General features: G+C 35.6%; 1 protein-coding gene across 1 annotated transcript in view; it reads left to right on the top strand.

Annotated features, from left to right (window-relative positions):
• Positions 1-22,034, top strand: part of B3GLCT (beta 3-glucosyltransferase) — a 47,055-nt gene that overhangs the window by 13,803 nt on the left and 11,218 nt on the right. Inside the window, exons 5-10 of the mRNA XM_058842575.1 lie at positions 10,048-10,124; positions 13,565-13,676; positions 16,135-16,271; positions 17,113-17,176; positions 19,695-19,826; positions 20,729-20,798. Of these exons, the coding sequence (XP_058698558.1) occupies positions 10,048-10,124; positions 13,565-13,676; positions 16,135-16,271; positions 17,113-17,176; positions 19,695-19,826; positions 20,729-20,798 (592 nt within the window). The remainder of the gene's footprint in view (positions 1-10,047; positions 10,125-13,564; positions 13,677-16,134; positions 16,272-17,112; positions 17,177-19,694; positions 19,827-20,728; positions 20,799-22,034) is intronic.

Raw genomic sequence — 22,034 nt, 5'->3', positions numbered from 1 at the left:
CTGGATGTTTTAGTCTTCATTTATCCAAGCTTATCAAACCTGTTGTAATTAAATCCATTCTAAATGCAATTTTTAATCCCTTAATGATCACAGTAATGTGAACAGCATTTGTTTTCCAGAGTTCTCCTCTTTCAGAGTCCTCTTCAGAATTGAGACAAGCATTCAGATACAATGTGTGCAGAGAGGATTATGGTGTCAGTCATTAAACCCAAGGATTTTAGTTGAGTTCTGTAACTGATGTTGCAGAATATGAGTAATGACAAGTCCAGTAAGCAGAAGTACAAATGGTTTCAGTGAGGCTGAAATATAAGCATGTTTTGTGGGAGAGAGGTGAAATCTTTTTACAATCAGTTGTACCTGAAACTGACCTGGCTTCTAAAAACCTTTATTGCCTAATTAAGGAGATGCCTTATTGAAATTGAATAGCATTATTGAAATGCTGAAATGGTGATGCTTTTTAAGTATAACAGTTACCTCTTCAACAGCAGTCACGGTGTCTTAAGAAAAGCAGTGATGGAAATCCCACCAATAATCTCATATCTGAAACTTGGGATAAGGGGAACTCCATCAGTGTATAGGAGAAAAAAATAAACAGGCATAACCAGCAGGTTCTTGGTACATCTTGATTGTTTTGGTCAACTGACAATGCCACTGTGAGACACTACCTAGTAATGCTGATTGTGGAGATCTCTGCAATCCTACATACCAACATTTGAAGTTGGAATTTTTCACTGCAAAGAAGACATATGAAATTATTAGTTTCAGGCAATAAAAAGTTAAATCCTTGTGATTTCAAAGACAACTGCTGTATGAAAACAAAAGACTGAGTCATCAGGTTCACTCCTCTGTTGTTACAGGCCCAGGCAATAGCTGCTTAGTCCATAAGGTCTCATTAGTTATTTTCTGCTAGTTTAAAATGAGAAATGGGATCCAACTGCTAGATTTCATATATGTTTCATTTCAAAATGGATTAAGTTAGCATATATGTTTCATTTCAAAATGGATTAAGTTACTGACATTAATCTTTACAAGTGATTTGTCCATTTATTTTCTGTTATTGTGTACTTAAAACATTTTTGTAATGTGAAACCAATCTGTAATTCCAGTCACCAGAAGATGTCAGAATTTTGTTTTGGAGAAACATTCTCCAAAGCGATTTATTGAATATTAGCCAAAACTCTTCAGTTAGAATTTAGCAATGGCAAAAATTCACAACAGTTTCTGCCAATCTTCTTAATTTTCTGAGATTCCTGAACATTTTACCTCTGTAAATTAGACCTCTGTAAGAAGCACCAAATAAGAATAAAGAAGCTGTTGGGAGTGTAAAGTGGTAATACTTGGGACTATGCCCTTTCTGTCTTAAAAAAGTCAAAATCAGGGTTACTTTTTGGCTATTGCATTTAAATGAGAAAACAGGTAAAATAAATCTTTTGAAAAATTACCAGTTTAGATGCAGTCAGTGTTTTTTAGTTGCCTGTGATTGTGACACTGTTTAGAAGACAAAAATCTGTATATTTCCCTATGAAAGCTGGTCTAGTAGAGTGGGAGATTTTTTTTGCTTTGGGTCCTTGAGGATTCTTACATTGAACACCCTTGACCAATTCAAAAAACTAAAGTTTTTCCTTAAAAGTGTAGAGATCAAATGGGGTCCTATGTTTATTAACCAGAAGAACTATAGCAAATGAATACTGTTCATTATGGAGTTACAATAAAAAATCAAAACACTGAAACAAAAAGCCAATAAGATAAGAATATTTTAAAATGGATACCATGTAGTATTGGAAAATGGAAAAGAGTATCACATACTTCCATGTGAGTAATAGATGATGTGAAGTATGAGTTCTGACATAATTTGCTTGAGACTGTTCCGAATTAATGCCATAAATTCAATGCAATCTGTAATATACCTATTGCTTCAATCTTCAGTTACTTGCTCAAATTCAGGATTCTAGTATGAAAACCCTGTTTACTTCTCTCCCTCCTGTAATGACTTCCCATTTCCTGGAAGGCACTTTCCATCTCCGACTGATCAGGCGATTCATTTTTTGATCCTGCAGTTTTAACAAGATTTAACATATTATATTTAAGTGAAGTGTCGGGCTCCATTCTGACCTGCCCCTCCATCTCCGTGGCTGCAATAGTTTGTCTTTGTGGCAAGGTTTTCCACCATATCAAGATCAACTCTATTTTTTAAATTCAAACAGGTATGTTTTAATTTCAAAAGCTTTAAACTTTTTGATTTCTCAGTATTACTAGATCAGTTCTCTTTGGTTTTTTGTGTAAAATAATAGTGTGCCCTTTGTTTGCTTCCTAGCAACAGCTTTCTTTTTTTTTTTTTTTAACAAGGATTTATTCATTCTTGTGTTTGCAACATCATCCACAACTTCAATATTTACATTTATTTTCCAAATCTGTCGATAAAAGTACACTTATATTATGTGGGTAGAACTTGCAGTATAAAACCCTAATAAGAGTGTGCATTTAAGTGGTCAGTATATGAAGTTCCTATTTCTACTTTGTTATCCATGTTAGCACCTGTGTTTATTTTATGTTGTGTTTCTTATTCTGCTTGCATACATTGCCTAGTATCAGTATGGACTTGGTCATTTTTCTTTGTTTTTCTTCATAATGCTTCATTCCTTTAGGATTTGCATTTTAAAGCACAACTGCTCATTTTGAGGCTTCAATATTTGGGTGCTCAAGTTGTGAAATGCTTCTAAACTGTTGTGTTGAAAGATGAGGTGCAATCAAAATAAAATCTTTTGAAACTGTTCCAGGAAAAGTGTACAAAAGGTACTGTTTAGTTTTGAAAATGTATTTTGGAGTTCTCTTAAGTCTCTTCAAGGTCAACGTGCAGGGCTTTACACATTTGAGTGACTTTTGTTTTATCTTTGCTTTCCTCCAGCTGTTCTAGCTTTTTGTTTTAATTGTTTGATCTTTGACTTTCTACTATGCCCTTGATTCTCATTCTGCAAAGGTACTGGCATCCTTTTGACAATTGCTGGCTTTGTTATCAGCAGAATTGATGTCTAGCTCATTAACTGTTGAAACTGTAAAAGTTACCTACTCTCAGTGTTGGAAGGTGAACAGGATCTTTTTCCGCTAATGGATGCTCAGCAGATTTGAAGGAATTTGTAGAAGTCGGATAATTCTGCACTAATGAGGTCTTTTAAATGTTTTAGTAGTGGTGAATGGGCTCCCCTCAGCCGTGCCTTACACATCATATGCCATTTTTATATAGCTGCTTTTACCAGTCAAGTATGTGGTAACTTCCTTCACTTTTTTTAATGCAGAAAATAGGACCTGTCACCTCACAGAGATGTCTTGTCATGTCAGGGCAAAATATATACAAGAAATTCAGAAGTTTAAAGTGCTTTAGGCTAAGTATCTCTCAGCCTCTCCAGCAGCAATCTCTGCATACTTAATAAGATTTGAACAAACCCATGTTACTAAGATATTTCTTTTCTTAGTAAAGAATAAGAGATTGCTTCAAAGATTCCTCCTCCACTGCTGTTGGCTATATTAAAATTGCTCAATCATCTTTGAATAGAGTGCTCAAGTATACATGAGAGTAGAATTACTAAATCATCAGATTAAAATCATTACCCGGTGACAGTTGTTTTATTCTTGTAAATTCTTCTGAGCGTCTATACTGGTACTTGAAATACATTCACCAAATTTCTTGCCTTGTGGAAGCTTCTTTCTGCTCTGCTGTTCCTTCTCTTCTTCCCTAGTTAAAAAAGGTACATTAGATTTACTTGGCCAGAGCCTGTTGTGAGGAAGGGACCTGCTCCCCCATGTATCACAGTGATTTAGCTTGGGAGACAACTGTCTCAATCTTGCTGTCAGTGAAAGATGCTTCAGGGTTTCCATGAATATAAAAATCTACTTACACTGCTAATCTTATTGGTATTAAAAGAAGCAGCTGAACCCTGTACATTTCTTAATTTCATTGCTTGAATCATAGAATCATTAAGGTTGAAAAAAATCTCCAAATCATCAAGTCTTTGGCTGAATACCACCTCACCCATTAAACCATATCAGGAAGTGCCACATCTGCTCAGTTGTTTGAACACTTCCAGGGATGGTGACCCCACCACTGTGCTGGGAAGCTTGTTCCAATGCTTAATCACTCTTTCAGTGAATAAATCTGTCCTAATATCCAAACTGAAGTGTTTTTATGCACTAGTTGGGATTGACAAAGATTTTATTTTTAAGTAAAAACTCACTTTACATGCTAATATTATCAACTAAAATACTAAAATCTTATCTTAAACACATTCTAAACAAAGATCTTACTCAGACCAGTTGGCAACATAATTATAGTGGTTCATCTTTAATTTTGGCTTTCATGAATAATAGCTATGTACTGTATACCACATCTGTCTTTTGTATGATTGCATTTATTTAGAATTCTTGTAAACTGTGATCTGTGGAGAAAGTATTCCTTGCTGCTTTTTATTCACTCAAGTGAAGATCAAACAAATGGCACTTTACTGCAATATATTGTTGTCATCCTAGGCTACTGTCTTATTATACACATCTGTAGTAGCCTTTATAATAAGCACTCAAAACTTTTCCAGATTTTTTCCACATCTTTTTATTTCTCCTGTTACAAAATAAGGTCTAATTTGTTAATTTGCACACAGTACTTGCTCTTGATTTGTGAAAGCAGGGTGATGCGATGGCCTTTAACTGAACTCTCTCAAATTAAATGTAATATATTATGAAAACTCAATTCTTTTTTAAAATAACTGGGCATGTGAGAGTAGAGCAGAAGAAGAAATTATCTCTAATGGAAAATAGTACATTATACTGTATTACCTTAGGCGTCCTGAGGAGCAAAAGATTATTGGAAACCATTCCTCATTAGAAACATGGTTTTTGTTGTTGTGGAGGTTTTTTGCACCTTATTGTGGCCTTTCAGTACTTAATGGAGGTTTATAAAGAAAGATGGGAACAGACTTTTTAGAGGGCCTGTAATGATAAGGAAAGGGTAAGGTTTGTAAACTGAAGGAGAGTAGTTGAAGACTCAACATAAGGAAGAAATTTTTTACAGTGATGATGAAACACTGACAGTTTGCCAGAGAGGTGGTTGATATCCCGTGGCTGGAAACATTTAAAATCATTCTGGTGGGGGCTCTGAGCCATCTGAGGTAGCTGAAGGTGTCCTTGCTCACTGGAGGGGCTTGAACTAGAGCTTTAAAGGTTCCTTCCAGCTCAAAACTGTTCTACAATTCTATGAATGAAGCTTAAAGGGAGAAACAGAGCAAGGAATTAAATTGACTGGACAACTTTGGAGAAACTCTTAAATAACTGATGTGTTAAACAGGAGCAAAGTTATTTTACAGTGGCATTGTAAAACAGTACTTTAAATCATCCATGAATTTTATTTGAATGGGATTATTGAAATAATATTTTATCCTGACTTCTTGGAAATGAGGCTCTGATAGAATTGATGCTTATGTCTTTAAAACATGAAAAATATTTGAAATGTGCATGGTAATTTTCAGTATTTAAGAAAATTGCTAGAATGTAGAGAAGATGTAGTGTTTGGTATAATGTTTGAAGCTGGCAATTCCCATTAAATTGTCTGACCCGCTGGGTTTAGAGGTAGGAGGTTTGCTGTTACTCTTTTAACTATTGCTATTGGTATTACTTTCTTTAGAATCCTTCAGGATGTCTACAGAATTGTCATGTTTTTGAAAGTAAAGCTGTAGGGAGACTTCAGTATGTATTCCACAGCTCTACTTTGTCATAACAGTCATAACAGACGACTGTAAGAGCTTGGCTTATTTAACCTCCCAAGGGAAGGCTGAGAAGGTAGGCTAACTCTGTGTCTTAGGATTGATTGCTGGAAAGAAGATAAAGAGAGTTGGGAAAATGTTCTTATGTGCTTGTAGGGTTTGGAGAGATAGGAAAGCATTTCTAATTCTGGAGCTGTGCAGTTCAGCACCAGTGCGCAGGGTTTAAGATCCCCATTCCTGCCCCTCGGCTCTGGCCGTCATGGGGCAGTCTGATAAGCACAAAGCACAGAGATGATCTATGCAAGACACCTTCAAATATCAGCAAACTGGACTCATTAGGAGCAAATTCCCATACAGTACTTCATTTTTCTCTGGTGTATTACAAGATGGCTTTTTGCTCTGCTCAGGTGACTCAGTAATAAAACAATGAACACATTACTGTCGTGTTTTGTATTTCACTGCAGTTCCGTATCCATGTCATACTTGCAAAATCATGTCACACAGGACATATAATTAATAGTGCTGAGCAAGATCTAGTTTGAGTTGTGTTCTAATAAAGAATTTGTGTTCTCACAAAAGAATACACTTAGGGCAAGGTTTGGTTATGCTTAGATGAAATTCAGTGAACTCTTTTGTAGGAAAACAAAGCAAACACAGTTCTGCTACAGGATTATAGAGGATGTGACCTAGCCTAGAAATCCCATTTTAGCTGGGGTTGATCTCTGCCATCCTGGGTGCATACAGAAGCCCATTTTGACCTTGTAGTCTGTGAAATGTTAACATTTTTCTTTGTTTTTACATTGTACAGTTTTGTTCTCTATAAATTGCACATTTCTCATAAAGGATTTGGTAGATTAATATGAAATTGCATGTAATGCAGAAAGAATACAGATACTTGTTTCAGGTTAATGATTCCCTTACTCAGTCCTTAATTCTTTCATTCTGAATTACCTTTTCTTTATTGGATATGCTATTCCACCCAAGTTTTTGCATGTTAATGAAGAGAACTATCGATATTTAGATTCAAGAACCAGAGGTCTCTCAATGATGTGGTGTGAAATTGATTGTGTCATTAGCATCTTCATACTTAAACTTACATAAAAAATACTAGATGATTCTAAGGTACAAATGAGGCTCTGTCAGTCTGTGTCCTTTTAGAATTGGTTTGAAAATGTGGATCTAACCCCTTTATTCACACTTAGTTTTTTGTTTACAAAGAGTTTGCAATTGTATTCTGTGTATCACTGTGCTGATAGAGTAGGTGGTATTTGGAGTAAAAATGTGTCATACTCATACATGGAGTATGTACTCTCACATTGTATTTCCAACCACAAGCAATTTCTTGGTTTTGCCCTTTAAAGTCAGCTCAGTTGTGAAAGTGGGGATAGTTTCTCAGTCTTCAAAAAGTGATTAATTTTTTTTTTTAGATTATAAGATACTTTACTAGTGTCTTATGTAAAATGGTTGGTATGTGTGAAAACACATGTGCTTTGTAACTGTGGAAAAAAATAGTTCCAAGCTAGAATAACCAGTGAATGCATTACAGGCCATGGATGCATTTGTGGGAGAGTTTTAGGAGATAGACACAGAGTGCAAGTTACATTTCATTACCTTGACTGCACATGCCCTTCCACTCCTCAAAACTGACACCAAGTACATTTGGCTTTTTTGTTCTGTCCTTGTACTGAAGACAGAATAAATAAAATGAGTAGGTCAGCCCAGTTCCACTAGGTTCAGAGTGAAAATACGTAAAATGAGAAAGAAAAAGCAACAGAAACCGTCCTGTATTTTTGAAAGAGGATGTTTTACCTTTACAGTGTGTTTTAAGCATCTCCTTTATTAAATTAGAATTGATGCATGATTATGGATGAATGGAAGGAAAGGATCATGCAGGACATGTATTTTCAAGTTTTAGAGGAAGCTAGGTAGAGAAAGAGAGCAGGTTTATGAGAATGTCAAAGAGAAAAGATACCTTGTAAAAGTATTGGATTAATTCAAGATGAGAGTGGTTTTTCTTTATCATCTTTGCTCTGCACAAAGGAAATGGCTGGACTTTTTTGTTAAAGAGGAGATAACTGACTATATGGTACTTAGCTACTTAGATTATGTAATTTACTTTGTACCTTTTCCATGGGTAAATGCTGTTTGTATCTAAAATGACTCCAGTTTCAGCCTTCAGTGTGATAGAGACACTGAATATATTATTATTATTAACTAATTTTTTCTTTTCCGGATCCTATTGTACATAAAATACATGGCTGCCTACAAATACTAGCGTAACTGCTTTTGTTTGTAAAAATAAATGTTCTTGTAAAGACAGAGGTCTGCCCTTTTATCTTCCTATCTGCAGTCCCATAAGTAAGCATAATTTTATAGTTTTACCATAAAATTAAACCAAAGATAAATGAAAGTAAATAAATTTAAGTAAATAAAATCAATAAAGATAAAACTAGACCAAAGTAAATTTTACCATTTTCACATTTTAGTGAGATACAAGATGTTGAGAATACTATGATTAAGATTTGCCACTTCCACAAAAAAACTCTGAACTTTTGGTTTTTCAGTAAACTGAAAGCAAGTATATTTGTTAGGTTGGCTTGTACTGGAACCATGAATCAGAAATACTGATTTTTGAGATGCAGCTGAATATCCTGTTCCAAATTAGAGTTTTTGCATTGTTTCTTTTCAATTTAGGTCATTCCAATAACATAAATCCTTATTTTGTATAAGATTGATGCACTCCTGAGAGACACAGTTATTCCTTAGAGTGATAGAGATGTTTACTCTATGAAATTTGGAGTTTTTATGTATTTTTAGGTGCTGTGCTTAACTGCTATTAAAAAGGATTTAAAGTAAACTTGACAGTCAGCAAATAGTGTAAAATTTATTTTAGAGCTTTTCTTAGAAAATAAAGTATTTTTTGTGTTTAAGTGTGATTTTTTTATGTTAATGGCATCATTCTCAAAAAACATTCATCAAGCAGGAATTTTTGGCACATGCAAGCTGTAAGCAGAAAAGGATTAGGGCTTGGACCTCTCTCTGGCTGTGGGAACACAGACCTCCAAATACAGACATGCAAAGCCTCCTGCCCAGGAGTTAGAAATGGAATTTAAGAAGACAGGACAGACTGCAGTGATCAGAGCAGGGCATGGCCAGACGAGTGTCCTGACCAACAATTTGTTACAAGTGACCAACTCCCTTTCCTCCCTGTACTTACTGATGATTTTTCCTCCTTGTCCTGGTTTTATCTAGGACAGGGGAAGTGGGGGGTTGAGTGGGCCTAATTTCCAGCTGGCCTTAAACCACTCCTCAACCCACCATGATTTGCTGACCTCAGCCCACCTCTTTTGCTCACCCTTTGCTCTTTCCTAAGTGTTTCATGTGAAGTTTTGTGCCTAGCCAAAATTCTGTTCCCCTGAATGCTGTGGTGAGTGCCATGCTCCTGTGGGCAGTGACCCCCTGCCAGACTGCCAGGTGAGCAGGGAGCCTCTCCCTTCTCTTTAGCTGGTGTCACACCTCGAGAGAATGGTGCTGCAGTGGGGGATTGGATTTGGTGATGGAGTAAGGTACTGTGTGTGTGTTAAGGGATGTACCTGTATCCAGCTTTTCACATGTATTACAAATCGTGCAGTTTGGTTTATCAGAAGGCTGTGGTTAAAATGGTCTTTTCTTGGAAACTACCCCAGAATGACAGGCATTGGGATCTGCCACATCAAAGGTTTCAAATAACAAAAGAGCAAAGGAACTTACGAGAAATATTTTCCTTTGTAGGGAAGCTTCTTTGATCTTTCAGAAAGAAAAAAATGCTAACGCCTCATTTTGATTTTTGTGTAAATCCATGGGTTTTTGTCATGGCGTTAGTATGACAGGTCTAAGCTCAGCTCAAAGTAAAGAGTGTTAGAACTCTCACTTAAGCTGTGTGTGACAAGATTGTCCAATGGAAGCCTTTGTAGAATACCCTACATTATTTATAAGTATTTCTTTACAGTATGGGATTTTATGGTATGGCAAGGAGATAACTATGATATATTGATTACATGGGTTCTTATGCACAGCATTTAACTTGAAGTCTGTTAGCTTTATAAGTAAAAGACAGGTAAGAAATTATGAGTTGGAAGAAGCACTATCCCTAACTTGCAGTTCATCTTGTTTCATACCATCCTAATTCATCTATTCTTCAGGGCAAAACCAATGAAAACTGAGTAGTTGTTCCAGAAAAATTTTTTAAAGATTAATTGATGTTTAGGAAGAAAGTACATGTAATTCAAGTTTAATGGGAATGTTTTTATTTTTCTTGAAGGAATTGCCTACGGTTTTGCTTATTCATCAGATCGACAGGCATGAAGGTTCATGGACAATATTGCCATTAATGAAAGAGTAAGTGTAATTAATGCCAGTTATTTTCAGAAGTCTTTGTAACCAAGAATATATGTATTAGTTACTCAGACCTCTTCTTTCAGAAGCATAATTTTCTAATAAATATAATACGAGTTGCAACCTTGCATTTTAACTTTCTTACTGTACTTCCTTTTTTTTTTTGTTTTACAAAGCAATTTTCTGATAAAGTTAATTAAGTCAGAGAACTCTATTTAAAATAAAAGAACAATAATAGAATTTAACTGAGCAACAGCCTTCTTCAAAGCACTGTGCATTTAAAAATTATTACGGAAGTAAACTAGTCTAAAGAAACAGCATTTTTAAATGTGTATTTTTCTATTTGGTCCCCAGTTCTTACAGTGTAAGGTGTGAGGTATTACATAAATTTTGATCTTTCATATTATTTGACTGAATGAAGTTGAATAAATTAAACTAAAACAGATCATAATACTTGTTTGGGGTTTTTATTGCTTATAGTGTTTGTAAGAGGTAGTATGTCTCTGTAGTGAGAAAATGTAGGTTTCAGCGTCTTTTTAGATGCTTATATGGCAAATTTTCATATTAGTATGATCAGAAAAGACAGGTAGTCTCAAGTATTTTTTCTTCTTAGCTTATGCAGATGGCTCCAAGGAGGACATGCTGCATTTACATGGTAGTATCTTGCAATCTGTCAGGAAAAAATTATTTTGCTTCGGAAATCCTCAAGCTCCATGGTACTGAAGGCTATCTTTTGCCTGAAGCTTGCATTTGAAATATGCAGCCCCCTGAGGTTTAATTTAGTTAATATAATTTATTAGACATATTCAGGGTGAGGTTTTTATGTCAGAGTGGTTGCAGGACAGGATACTTTTCCTTGTGCTTTCCATTGCTTTGTGTCTAGAAAAATGAAAATAGTCCTTGTATAGCGGCTGTCTTTGAGCTATATGTAAACTGAAAAATAGCAAAAGAGATTGGAAGTAAATTGAAAAACTGGAAGATGATGTTCAAACTATCAATCATCTTTGTTTTTTTCCTCTGCTTAGCTCCCGTTTCAATGACCTTGTGGCTCCTCCTCTGAATTATTTATGTCTTGGTGACAGGGTTTAGAGATACAGCTCTTACAAGATAGCAAAAATAATAATAAAAAAAAATTACAAATGCTCATTTGTGTGAGAAAGCAGAAGAAAATTCTTTAGAAATAGAAGAAGAATCTTGAGTAAAGGATTTCCATTTTGAGATTTCTGGAATATGAGCTTCCTTGTGTGTACTGTTTCACATAGTACTTCTGGCAAATGAAGACATGGAGTAGTTGAGAAGTATGTTGGTGTTTTGAAGCTTTTATTGTTTTGTTTTCTGAATGGACAAAAGAGAAAGAAGGGAGTTCAGCCCATCCTGCTGCACCTGATGATGCTTTTAATTGTGATGTAAGATGCATCTGCATCAGAAAACTGCTGTAAAAATAAAAGATTTCTCAGTCCTGTAGTTATCAGCATTTTTAAGGAGGTCTCCAAGCAATTGTGAAAATTCTTAATTTTCAGTTCTTGAGCAGAGGTTAAGTTGGACAAGATGTTTAATTTCAGAAGATACAAACAGTGGATGTCTTATGATACAGTATCCTTGCTGTGCCCAGAAGGCTGCTACATTTCTTCTCAGTAACCACGCTCATTCAGCAGAGAAGAAACCAATTTTTAAAAAATTATCCAGAACAGGATCTTATCTGGGTATCTCCAATGTCTCCTTGCAGTCTGAACTCTAAACTGTTGTGCTCTGAGGTCTCCATAAGACTCTCTTGAAGACCTTAAGTACTTAGCCTTGGGAATTATTCTGTTTGTCCATCAATAGCTAGGTGAGCTGCTCATTATTTTTGTAAACTTATGTGCGCTATATTCACAAGATGCAGTAATTCTTCTTGTAGGGGTCATTCTTGTGTTTTCCCCTTGCCCTTCACCCATCTGCTTTTATGTAAATCCGGACATTTCTGCCTTGAAGTTCTAGCTGAGCACTAAGGTGTGAGAGAAAAGCCTGCAGTCTTCACAGGGTGTTAATTAATGTACATATTAAAAAACATGAGATGTGTCTGATACCCTTTCTGTACTTGTTTGTTAGGTTTTAGAAGGGCAGTAGGAAGTGTTTTTCCCACTTAACTGTGTCTTGCTTGCTTGGCTGAATGGCAGAGGGTTGCCTGGATTTCAGTGTTGACTATGCACCAATTATATGACTTTATGAAAGGATGAGTGATGAGTTCTTCTGGCTACTGGAGTTTAGCAGATAAGATTTCTGCTTAAGTGTGTTAAGCAGAAAGCAGTGAATGGTCAAATACTGTTGCAAGACACAGAGGAAAGGTAGCTTAACAGGAAGATGACTCTCATGATACTGTAGAGAAAATTATTTCTACCCCAGCACAAACCAGCACAATACCTGGTCCCAGGTGAAAAAAGACTGAACTAATTTAACACCTGGCAACCATCTGGTGCTTCTAGCATGTTACTGCAATACCTGCAGAGGCAGGTAACATTTTCTAGCTTAAGTATTTCTCAGATGATGGGTTTGGGTTTTCACGTGGTATTTGGTTTTGGGGGTTTTTTTTAGGCAAACATGATTCCCTAAAACATAAATGATCCAATCAACCTTTTTAGCTTACTTCTGCTGACTTATATTTCTGCTGTTTGTTTTCATTGCTGATTTTATCAGTAGAAAGTGCTTTGGAAAAAGCCGACTGTTTACAGATACTGGTTTACTTTTCCCTCTCCTCAGATGATTTGTTAAATTGAATCAATGTAAAAGCCATGCAAAGGAAACTGGGAAAATAGAGTGGAGGTTTTTTTCCATTAGGATGTTATTAATTAATACGGCTCATTTTTGATGAGTAGTGGAAAAATTAAGGCTAGAGGAACAGAGAAACAAGGAATGACATTTTTCTGAAGGATTCAGGAATCTTGCATTTAGATTATTGTTATCTTTGAGGAATCCCTTCAGTGTGTAGTTTCACTGTACTGGAAAAGCTAATGAAGCTTTTAGATTGGGAATGTTCAGTGTCCAACAGCAGTGAGAAAACCTGCCATTAGGCATTTTGATGATGGTTGTAGTGCTGTTAGGTTTTAGACAGCCAGTGGTGGGGTCCGTTGGAAGAAAGGGAAGGTAACTTAAACTGCTATCTGTGGACTTCTGAATTCCTAGGTGGCTATTAGAGCTGTGCATTTCTGAATGGAAATCCTTTATGTATCTCTGTTCCCTTTTTTCTGTAATAGCTGGTGCTTTATAAATAGATAGCAGCAGAGGCAGTATCTTTATCCATTTACTGTAGTTCTTTGATGTGTAATTCTAAATCGGTAGTAAAATTTTCTGCTTCTGTATAAATGAAGAATTGATGGCAAATTATTAATAGTTGGGGAATGTGCCTTGAATTTGCCAGTTTTGTTCATAAGCCACCTTTTTAGTAAAATGTTTATTTTTTTTTTTAGCTTCTCTGTTACCTATGGTAGGAACACCTCATGGATTTTCTTCTGTGAAGAAGATACAAGAGTACAAGTCTTAAAACTACTAGAAACACTCAGAAGATTTGACAAGTCTAAGGTGAAATAAACATTTAGAGATTTGACTTTTTTTTTTGAGTGTGATTGAGTGTGTTTTGCCAAATGTTGGAAAAGATGTGTTCAAACACCTTGAAAGAGGGGCACAGATTTCTGTTGCTGAGGCTGAGAACAAGGTATTTAACATGAAACAGTACAAGCACCTGTATAGCTGTTGAAGAACTGTTAAAGTCAAGCAGAGAAACCATTTTCTTCTGTGAATAGTCTGAAAATTATGTACCATAAATAAAAATATGAATATAATCTGTGGTTACCACACTTTTATGGTCCCTTCTCCTCATTTTCCTGTCTGCTATCAATTCTGATTATCATCAGACTGAATGATTGATGCTAGTTTGTCTCTGATATAAAATAGTAGGGTGTTTAACTTGCATTCTGTTTCTGATCTGTCTTGGTGATAAGTCTTCTGTACCTGTTGGAAAAAAAAAACAACACCAAAGACTTGGAAAAAAACAAATTAGAAATACAATCACCAAGGAGCAAAGCATATTTGGCAATGCAACTGACATGAAAGGTGACAATATTTAGAATTTTCAATGGTCAGAAAAGAAACCCCACCTTGGTGTCAGCCTGTAATAAAAGAAGCCAAAATCTCCTGTGTGAAATATATTTTGCTTCTTTATCATAGTTCTGTTTCAGGACTCACTTTTACTTCTTTTTCAGGCACATGGCCTTGTGGTGTTTTCTCACAGTTCTTTTCTAAAATGGTAATAATAATAAAAATTCAGAGGTCTTACCTTTTAAAACACTTGGTCTTCAAAATGGAGGACTGAATATATTCAGACCTTTATCCTTTTTTTTTTTTTCTGTTTCAGAAACACCTACTTATAATTGATATTCTCAGAATAGAAACATGAACATTTTTGTTCTAGCTGCTGTCCTTCTGCCAGTTTTACTCTGCTTTGCATTACATATGGATTCTAATAAAATAACAAATTACATTCTAACCTGCAATAAAAGGAAAATAAAACATACTGCTTTTGTACATAGAAATTGTCATCCTAGTGTAACAGTCTATCCCTGATTCCTTATATACAGTAGTAGTCCATCAGATACAAAATTTAAGGTGATTTATATCAGAGCTCATTAAATATTCATTTTAAAGTCTCAGCAGTCTGCATAATAAAAGGTTGGTATACGCTTATCTCATTAAGAGGTCTGCAATGGGCCTATGAATTGTTGATGAATCTGCAGCGTTTCAATGTGGATATGTAGAGATTAGTAACAGAAATATTGAGAGTGATACAAGTGTAGTATTGAATGTAATGATGAGTGAAAACAGATGTTTCAAAGCATTGAAGGAGGCTGTGGAGAAATGTTAAGAGAATGTCCTGCATTGATAACCAAGGGCATTACTGACTGCAGTAAAAGTGAAAATCAGTGAGGAATGGCTTTAGATACAGACCTCAAGGGAAGCACTCAGATGCTGGATTATACCTGAACATCAGGCAACACTTTTTTATTGTGCAGATGAATGAGCACTGGCCCAAAGATATTGTGAAGTCTCAGTCTTTGGATATAACTCACGGGCCATTAGGACATGGTCTTGAGCATCCTGCTTTGCAGCTGGACCTGTCTGAGCAGGGAAAGTTAGGCCAGGTGATCCCCAGAGGTCCCTTCCAATCTCAGCCCCTCTGTGATTCTGTGTTTCATCAGTAGATTGATTCACAGTGGAAGATGGTTAAACTAAATTGTATGTGCTGCTTCTCTTCCAGTCATCCTAACAGGGTGACAGACTGCAGCCTCAGAGATGGCTGTAATGGATAACCCCAGTGGATGGGCAGCAATGAGTTAGTAGCTGTTAATACCTGTAAAGTGTATAAAATGTCTTAAGAACAGTTTGTCTTTGAGAATCCTAAGAGCTCATAAAATGTTGTAGCGAGACAGTGAGGGAATGACAGCTGAAATCTCTTTCTAAGTTCCCTAGCGTAGAAGAGGCCAGAAATTCAAAACTGATGTGTATGAAGATCCTGAATACAGTGCTTTTGAGTGTCTTGTCTAGAGAGCAGTCAGTTTGGGAATTCAAATACTGGAGCAGGTTGTCCAGAGAGGTTGTGGAATGTACTGAAAAGATGACTGGACAGAGTCCTGGGCAGCCTGCATTGGGTGATCCTGCTTGAGCAGAGTAATTGGTCTAGATGATCTCAAGAGGCCTGTTCCAACCTCAGCCATTCTATGACTCTGGGATTCAGTGTTCTTTGAACAGGTGGAAGCCAAGGCATGACCTGGAGTTTGAAAATGCAGCCTCTATTTGATTTCAGAGAACAATTTTAGTTTAATTTCTTACCAAGTACAGTTTTTTTGTCCAGATTATTTATTGTGAACAATATGCTTCCCTTGTTTTTGTTTTCAGGTTTGCTTTATTCAGCATGAATGCAGTCGTCATCTTCACTAAAAGGATGCTGTAGATGAACAAAATTGTTTCCTATATTCCTTTACAGGAGTGGTTTTTAGGTAAAGCATTATATGATGAAGAATCTACAATAATTCACCATTATGCCTTTGCTGAAAATCCTACAGTCTTTAAATTTCCAGATTTTGCTGCTGGTTGGGCACTTAGCATTCCACTTGTTAACAAGTAAGAATTGAATTTTAAGTCACTTCCTGTTTGTTCTCCATTATTCTACACATTCCAAGTATAATTATTATAAACACTTCAAAATGAAACAAGAGTGCAGAAATAGATTTCTCTTTCATTGCTGTGCATGTGGTTTATTTTGCTTCACTCTGCCTACATCACCTAGCTAATAGTTGTCCAGTACTAATTAACTAGTTCAATCCCATATTGTAATTTTAAGAATGTATTCTCCCCCAGACATTGGTTTTATTCTTGGGTTGTAGAGTGGCTGCATTGCCCTCTGGAAGCATTTCTTATGCTGTGCAGACAAATTATGTATTTATTTCGGCTTAGACACTTAGGTGCTTTCAAATGAGATTTGTAAAGGTCATAGATTTCAAAAGTTGAATGCATCTTACCATAGCAAGAATCGAAGTTCTCCTGAATTGAAAGTTCCTAAATGCTGTGCTTTGAAATACACAGAGAGAGAATATTGTCTGTAGCTTGAGATGCTGATCACTACTGAGCTTCAAATGCAGTGCTGCTTTTGAATCTGTTGAAAATTTTATACCAGACTCTCTGCCTTCTCCAGATGAGAACTTTCTTCTTGTGCAGGAAGAATTTATCGAAGTGTGTATGCTGAATATTAATATTAACATCATGACACTTTTCAGTTTTTTTTTTAAAAGGATTTATATGATAAATATACGTTGCTTCTTGAGGCAATAAATACAGAAATATGATTTATCATTATTTTTCCCCTTATAAGATGGTCAGTAGTACCAGCCTCACTTTCCTGCATGCACTAGTGATTGGTCTTTTTAATATGTTTCATTAAATTTCTTCATCTCTAATTGCATAGGCTTGCAAAGAAGTTGAAGAGCGAACCACTCAAATCAGACTTTACGATAGATTTAAAGCATGAGGTAAGCAGATGATGAAAGAAAAAATTGCCTCAAAGTTATGTATTTGAATGGTGTTAAATCATAATGGAAATAAGAGATTATTCTTAAACATTACTAAAAAGGTTGACTGCAATGGAATGTTAGATTTCTTTTCCTTCCTTTAGAATATTGTAATACTTTAGAACTATATTTTAAGCATAGAAAAATTCATTAAATGAGCTTGCATTCATATATAAATCTTCTAAGGATTGCTCTGTAGGGAAGGAGAGAGACTTCCAATTCATGAACCATAAACTGAAGTGGGTAGTATCTCAATTCTAGCCAGCCTCAGTCACTTTCTGAATCAGACTCTCAGAGCTAAATATGATGGGGTTTGCATTAAATACTCTGCAGAATCTACCTTTGTGTGAACAAACAGCGCTGCAGCTTGCAGCGTGGAAGACTTTTATTTTGCCTCTGGTATGCAACACTTTCAAAAGGTTGGCAGAAGGTATTTCAGACAGTGGGTGAACTGACTGAAAGGGGCATGAGAAGGAGGCTCTGAAAGAGTATCTGTGTTACTTTTTTGGAGGCTTTTTTATTTTTTCTCTATTTAAAATATTTGTGCCATCCAGGGTTTTGTACTGTCACCAAAGGGAACTTCTGAACCAGGGTTGGAAGAGGGGCATGAATCTGAAATAAGCTTCTGGCCTGAAATAAAAATATGATTAAGATTAGGAATAAGGAATGTGAAGAAGAAGAAGGAAGAACAGGATTAAGATTTTAGTCTGAAATTATGAGTGATAGTGAAGTAGTTTTAATTATTTTAACACTCCTGAAAAGCATCTATAAATTGTTGTTCTTGTCCAGAAAAAAAACACATTTACATAAAACTACTCTGCTTTTTCAGATCTTGTAATGGTTATAAACCTCCTCATTTACAACATAAATCTACCCTGTATTTATAGAGTATTTATATATAAATATGTAGTATATTTAAATAAATTTAGCTTTATGCAAAACCATTGTTTTACATAGTTTCCCCTCATTGACTGATGAATTTCTCAAAAACAATTGAATCCCTCTCAGCTTTCATTTTGCTGTGAGAAACAAGACAAGAGGCTGTTTTTTTCCTCTCATTAATTTTTCTCAATGCAAGACCTTGAGCTTCACAATGTCATTTTATTTTAACTATATTTTAAGACAAAATCGTTCCCAGTATTTCACTCTACCTCAGCACTAACAAAGTCTCTAAACATATTGTCATAAAAAAAGATCATTAAGAGCCACTCCTTTTATGTGCCACAGATTGCTTAGTAAAAAACAGTTGATCACTCGACCAACAAAATGACTTCCATCCACTTATTATTCTGTTAGCAGGTCTTTGCATATGTTTCATTTCAAATTTATTGCCATTGATAACCTACTTCAGGCCTGTAGTTATTCTTTCTGCACAGTCTCATGTCTCCCTAGAGACAGTTTCATTCCCTCTCATTTATTTAATAAATCACCATCTTCTCTGTCTTAAATCATTTTTATGTCTACGCTCTTCTTGTGTGAATCAAGATTGACAACAAATCAAAGGATATAATCTGTCATTTTTAATGATTGTGTATAATGTTTAAGTTTATAAGAAATGTTTTAGTTAGACAGACTCCTAATAACATATGCCTCTAGTCTTTGGTATTTTATTGTGCTCTGCATCCTTTTTATTTTTATTTTTTTTTTTGTTTGTGTTACCTTATTACTTTCTAAGTCCCTATTTCTTATATCCGTAACATTTATATCACTTTCATATCTTGCAGATGTCATAAAATGTTTTTGTCATGTTGCTGCTCACTTGTAGGTTCTTGCTTAGACTTTTTGTAACTGCACAATATATGGAATATTCCCTGATGCCTATTCACAGCTGGAATTGAATAACAGAATTTTTTGTACATCTAACCTTAGATCTGAACTAGGATTAAGACTATTTTTGTCTTTTAATTGTAAATCTGTTTCCAGTAACTGTCTTAGTAACCTTGTGTCATCCTGTGCTACAACCCAAAATGGCACTCTGGCCTCACTTCTGAAATAAAATAGCTTCACACCATTCTAAGGCTTTCTATTGAAATTTCATTTTTCATTGCAAAATTGTAGCACATTGTGAATTTTCATAAATAACTAATGATAAGTTACAATTGTCAAATTCTCTTTGTTGTCTAGGAGCATTGCCTCTTTGTTGGTTCATGTGATAGATACTAATTCTGAATAGCTGAATTCTGAATTAACACAGGGTCAATTGGTTAAAGGACCCAGGAGCACAAGTACTGTTCTCTATCCTTGCAGTTGCAGGGAGTGACAAGGGAGGGAACAGGAAGAACCAGCAACCAATTCTTGGCTCTGAGCATGGTGCCACTGGCAGAATATGGAGAAATTAGTTAATTCAGTTAATAACTCAGGGACAAATCTGCTATGCCATGCCATATCTTTCACTTTTCTTGTTAATATGATTTCTTTATATGCCCTGAAAATTTTTCTCTAGTTTAATTACTCATATAAATGTTTCCAATTTTGATAGATCGCCCTGTACATTTGGCAGAAAGGGGAAGGACCACATCTTACTCCAGTGCCTGAGTTCTGCACAGATGATGTGAATTCATATAAGGTTGATCACTGTGCAACAACATTCAGCAATTTTCTGCCACTTTGTGTGAGTATAATATTTAAAATAAATAAACAAATAAATAGTTTGTTCTGGCATTTATCTAGAATGCATTTTGGATATGCTTTCATGCCTCTGTGACACAGAATATTTCCTGGCAGCTAATATTGCTTATGCTTTAATGAGTATTTCTACCACAATGTCTGGTTGGTGTATGATCTATAAATTATTTATCCTTACACTCCTTACACAGGGAGATACTGAAGTATAGATGATCTTTTACTTTCCCTACAGATGGGAATATCAAACTTGTTGAGGCTAAAGATAAAATGTAATATAGTATTGGGGCCTTAAAGTGCAGCCCATCTCTTCTACCTCTAGGAGAATACATTTATGATATTATGAGTTAAGTGTAGTTAGAGGTCAAAAAGTGTTCCATGCTTCCAGGAGAGCAAAATTCTAGGTGCCGAAAAGGATAACAAATCAAAGCGGTCAAATGGTTTATTACAGTTGAGGAGATTCAAGGATTTCTAGTGTGTAGAATTTCAGCTGTTTTTTCCAAGTGTGATACAATTTGTGTTCTCATAGTGATTGATTTCAAAGAAATTATGAAAACATTCTTTTTTGGATGAATCATTCTTAGTTCAACAAGTTTTTCTACTCATGGTCTTTTCCCAGTGATAAGGGTTTTAGTTCTTGTTAGAGTACCATTTCAATGGAAAAAAACTTTCCAATAATGTTATTTCAGGAATTTTAAACAACCAATGCCTTTTTTTTTCAAGAGATAAAAATTTACTTCCTGGTGTATCACGAGGAACACTCTTCTGCTTGGTAGGCTATACAATGAAAAGATATTTTTTGTTTTATTATATGTATGGGCATATGTATCCTATAAAATACTACAGGCACAGCCTACACTTAAAAGATTAATTTTTGTTTTGTTCATATAGGGAGAGCCAGTGAATAAGGAAGATGTTTTTGTTGCTGTAAAAACGTGTCGAAAATTTCATGGTGACAGAAGTAAGTTGTTGGCTGGTCAAGGTAGTAGTTCTATGCAATACAGTTCATAAAATGAATATTTAAAAAGCAAGCTCATACATGCTCTCTCTGTAGCTTTTGGGACTAAATGTTTGCAAAACTGACTGGGAAACAGGAAAGTTTTGGAATTATAAACAGCTTATCCTTTAGGTGGAATCTTTTTGCTGTTCAGAGTCCTCAGGAGTGCTGTGAAACGTTTAAGATAAAAAGTTGTTTCATTATTAGTCACTGTTGGCAAAAAACTTAGAATTGAATACATAAATTAAAACCTGCATAGGGGCAGCTGATATTGTTGTAAGTTGTTGCAATATGAATTAATACAGCAGCTGTTAATGTCCTTCAGTGAGTTTCCCGTAGATAATTGCTTTACTTCTCTTCTTTGTACCAGCAGTGACAATTGTGCAGCTTTTTGCTGCAAACTTAGAAATTTGAACAAGCTGAGGTCCCTCATCTCCTCCTTCCTTTTGTCATGCCCTCCTCTCCAGTAAAAGATTGAGCAGTCTATGCTGTCATGTTGCTTCTACTGTTTTAGGTGCATGTGAATTTTGTAATGCTTGGAATGGGAAAATTTGTCCCTTCTGGAAATCTGAGCATATGTAGTACTTTGTCCAGCCAGTGCCCCAGATCAAACACTATAGCCTGTTTCATCTGAAAGTTCATCTGAAAATTGTAGAGTTACACAAGCAGTGATAGTCACCATGCTAAAAACAGCAAACAAAAAGACCTTAGCACAGCCAAAAAGATACACACAGCAAGCATTAACATCCTCCTCAGGGGCACAGAAAATAGACACAGAGAGGCTCTCAGCTTCCACTAACAAATAGTAATGCTTGGCTAAGTTGAGGGAGATCAAGTCTCAACAAAGCTTGGAAGGAAAAATTCTAAATCCACCAATTTAACAGAAGACGCTCCACCTACTTGATGCCACCCACCAGTCTGTTCTAGTTTGCTTCTAGACATTTTGTTGATAAGGAAGAGATTTGTTTCCAGGAATTTGCTTGAATTTTGTGTGCTCTTTAATACTCCAGGTGCATAAAACTCTCTCCGTTAGGCTTAGTTTATAAGCATAATTTAATTATAATTGGCAAAAAAATTGAAAATTAAGTAATTGGTTAGTAGTTGTACCAGATTTTGAGAGAGTTTTGCCACACCTGTTGTCAGAGGACAGGATGAAAGAGCTCTTTTCTTAACTAAGTCTGGTTAGAAACAGGCAGGATT

Source organism: Poecile atricapillus, chromosome 1 (genome assembly GCF_030490865.1).
Source record: "Poecile atricapillus isolate bPoeAtr1 chromosome 1, bPoeAtr1.hap1, whole genome shotgun sequence".
Lineage (NCBI taxonomy): Eukaryota > Metazoa > Chordata > Aves > Passeriformes > Paridae > Poecile > Poecile atricapillus.
The sequence above is the reverse complement of the archived record's forward strand: the minus strand, read 5'-3'. Positions and strand labels throughout refer to the sequence as shown.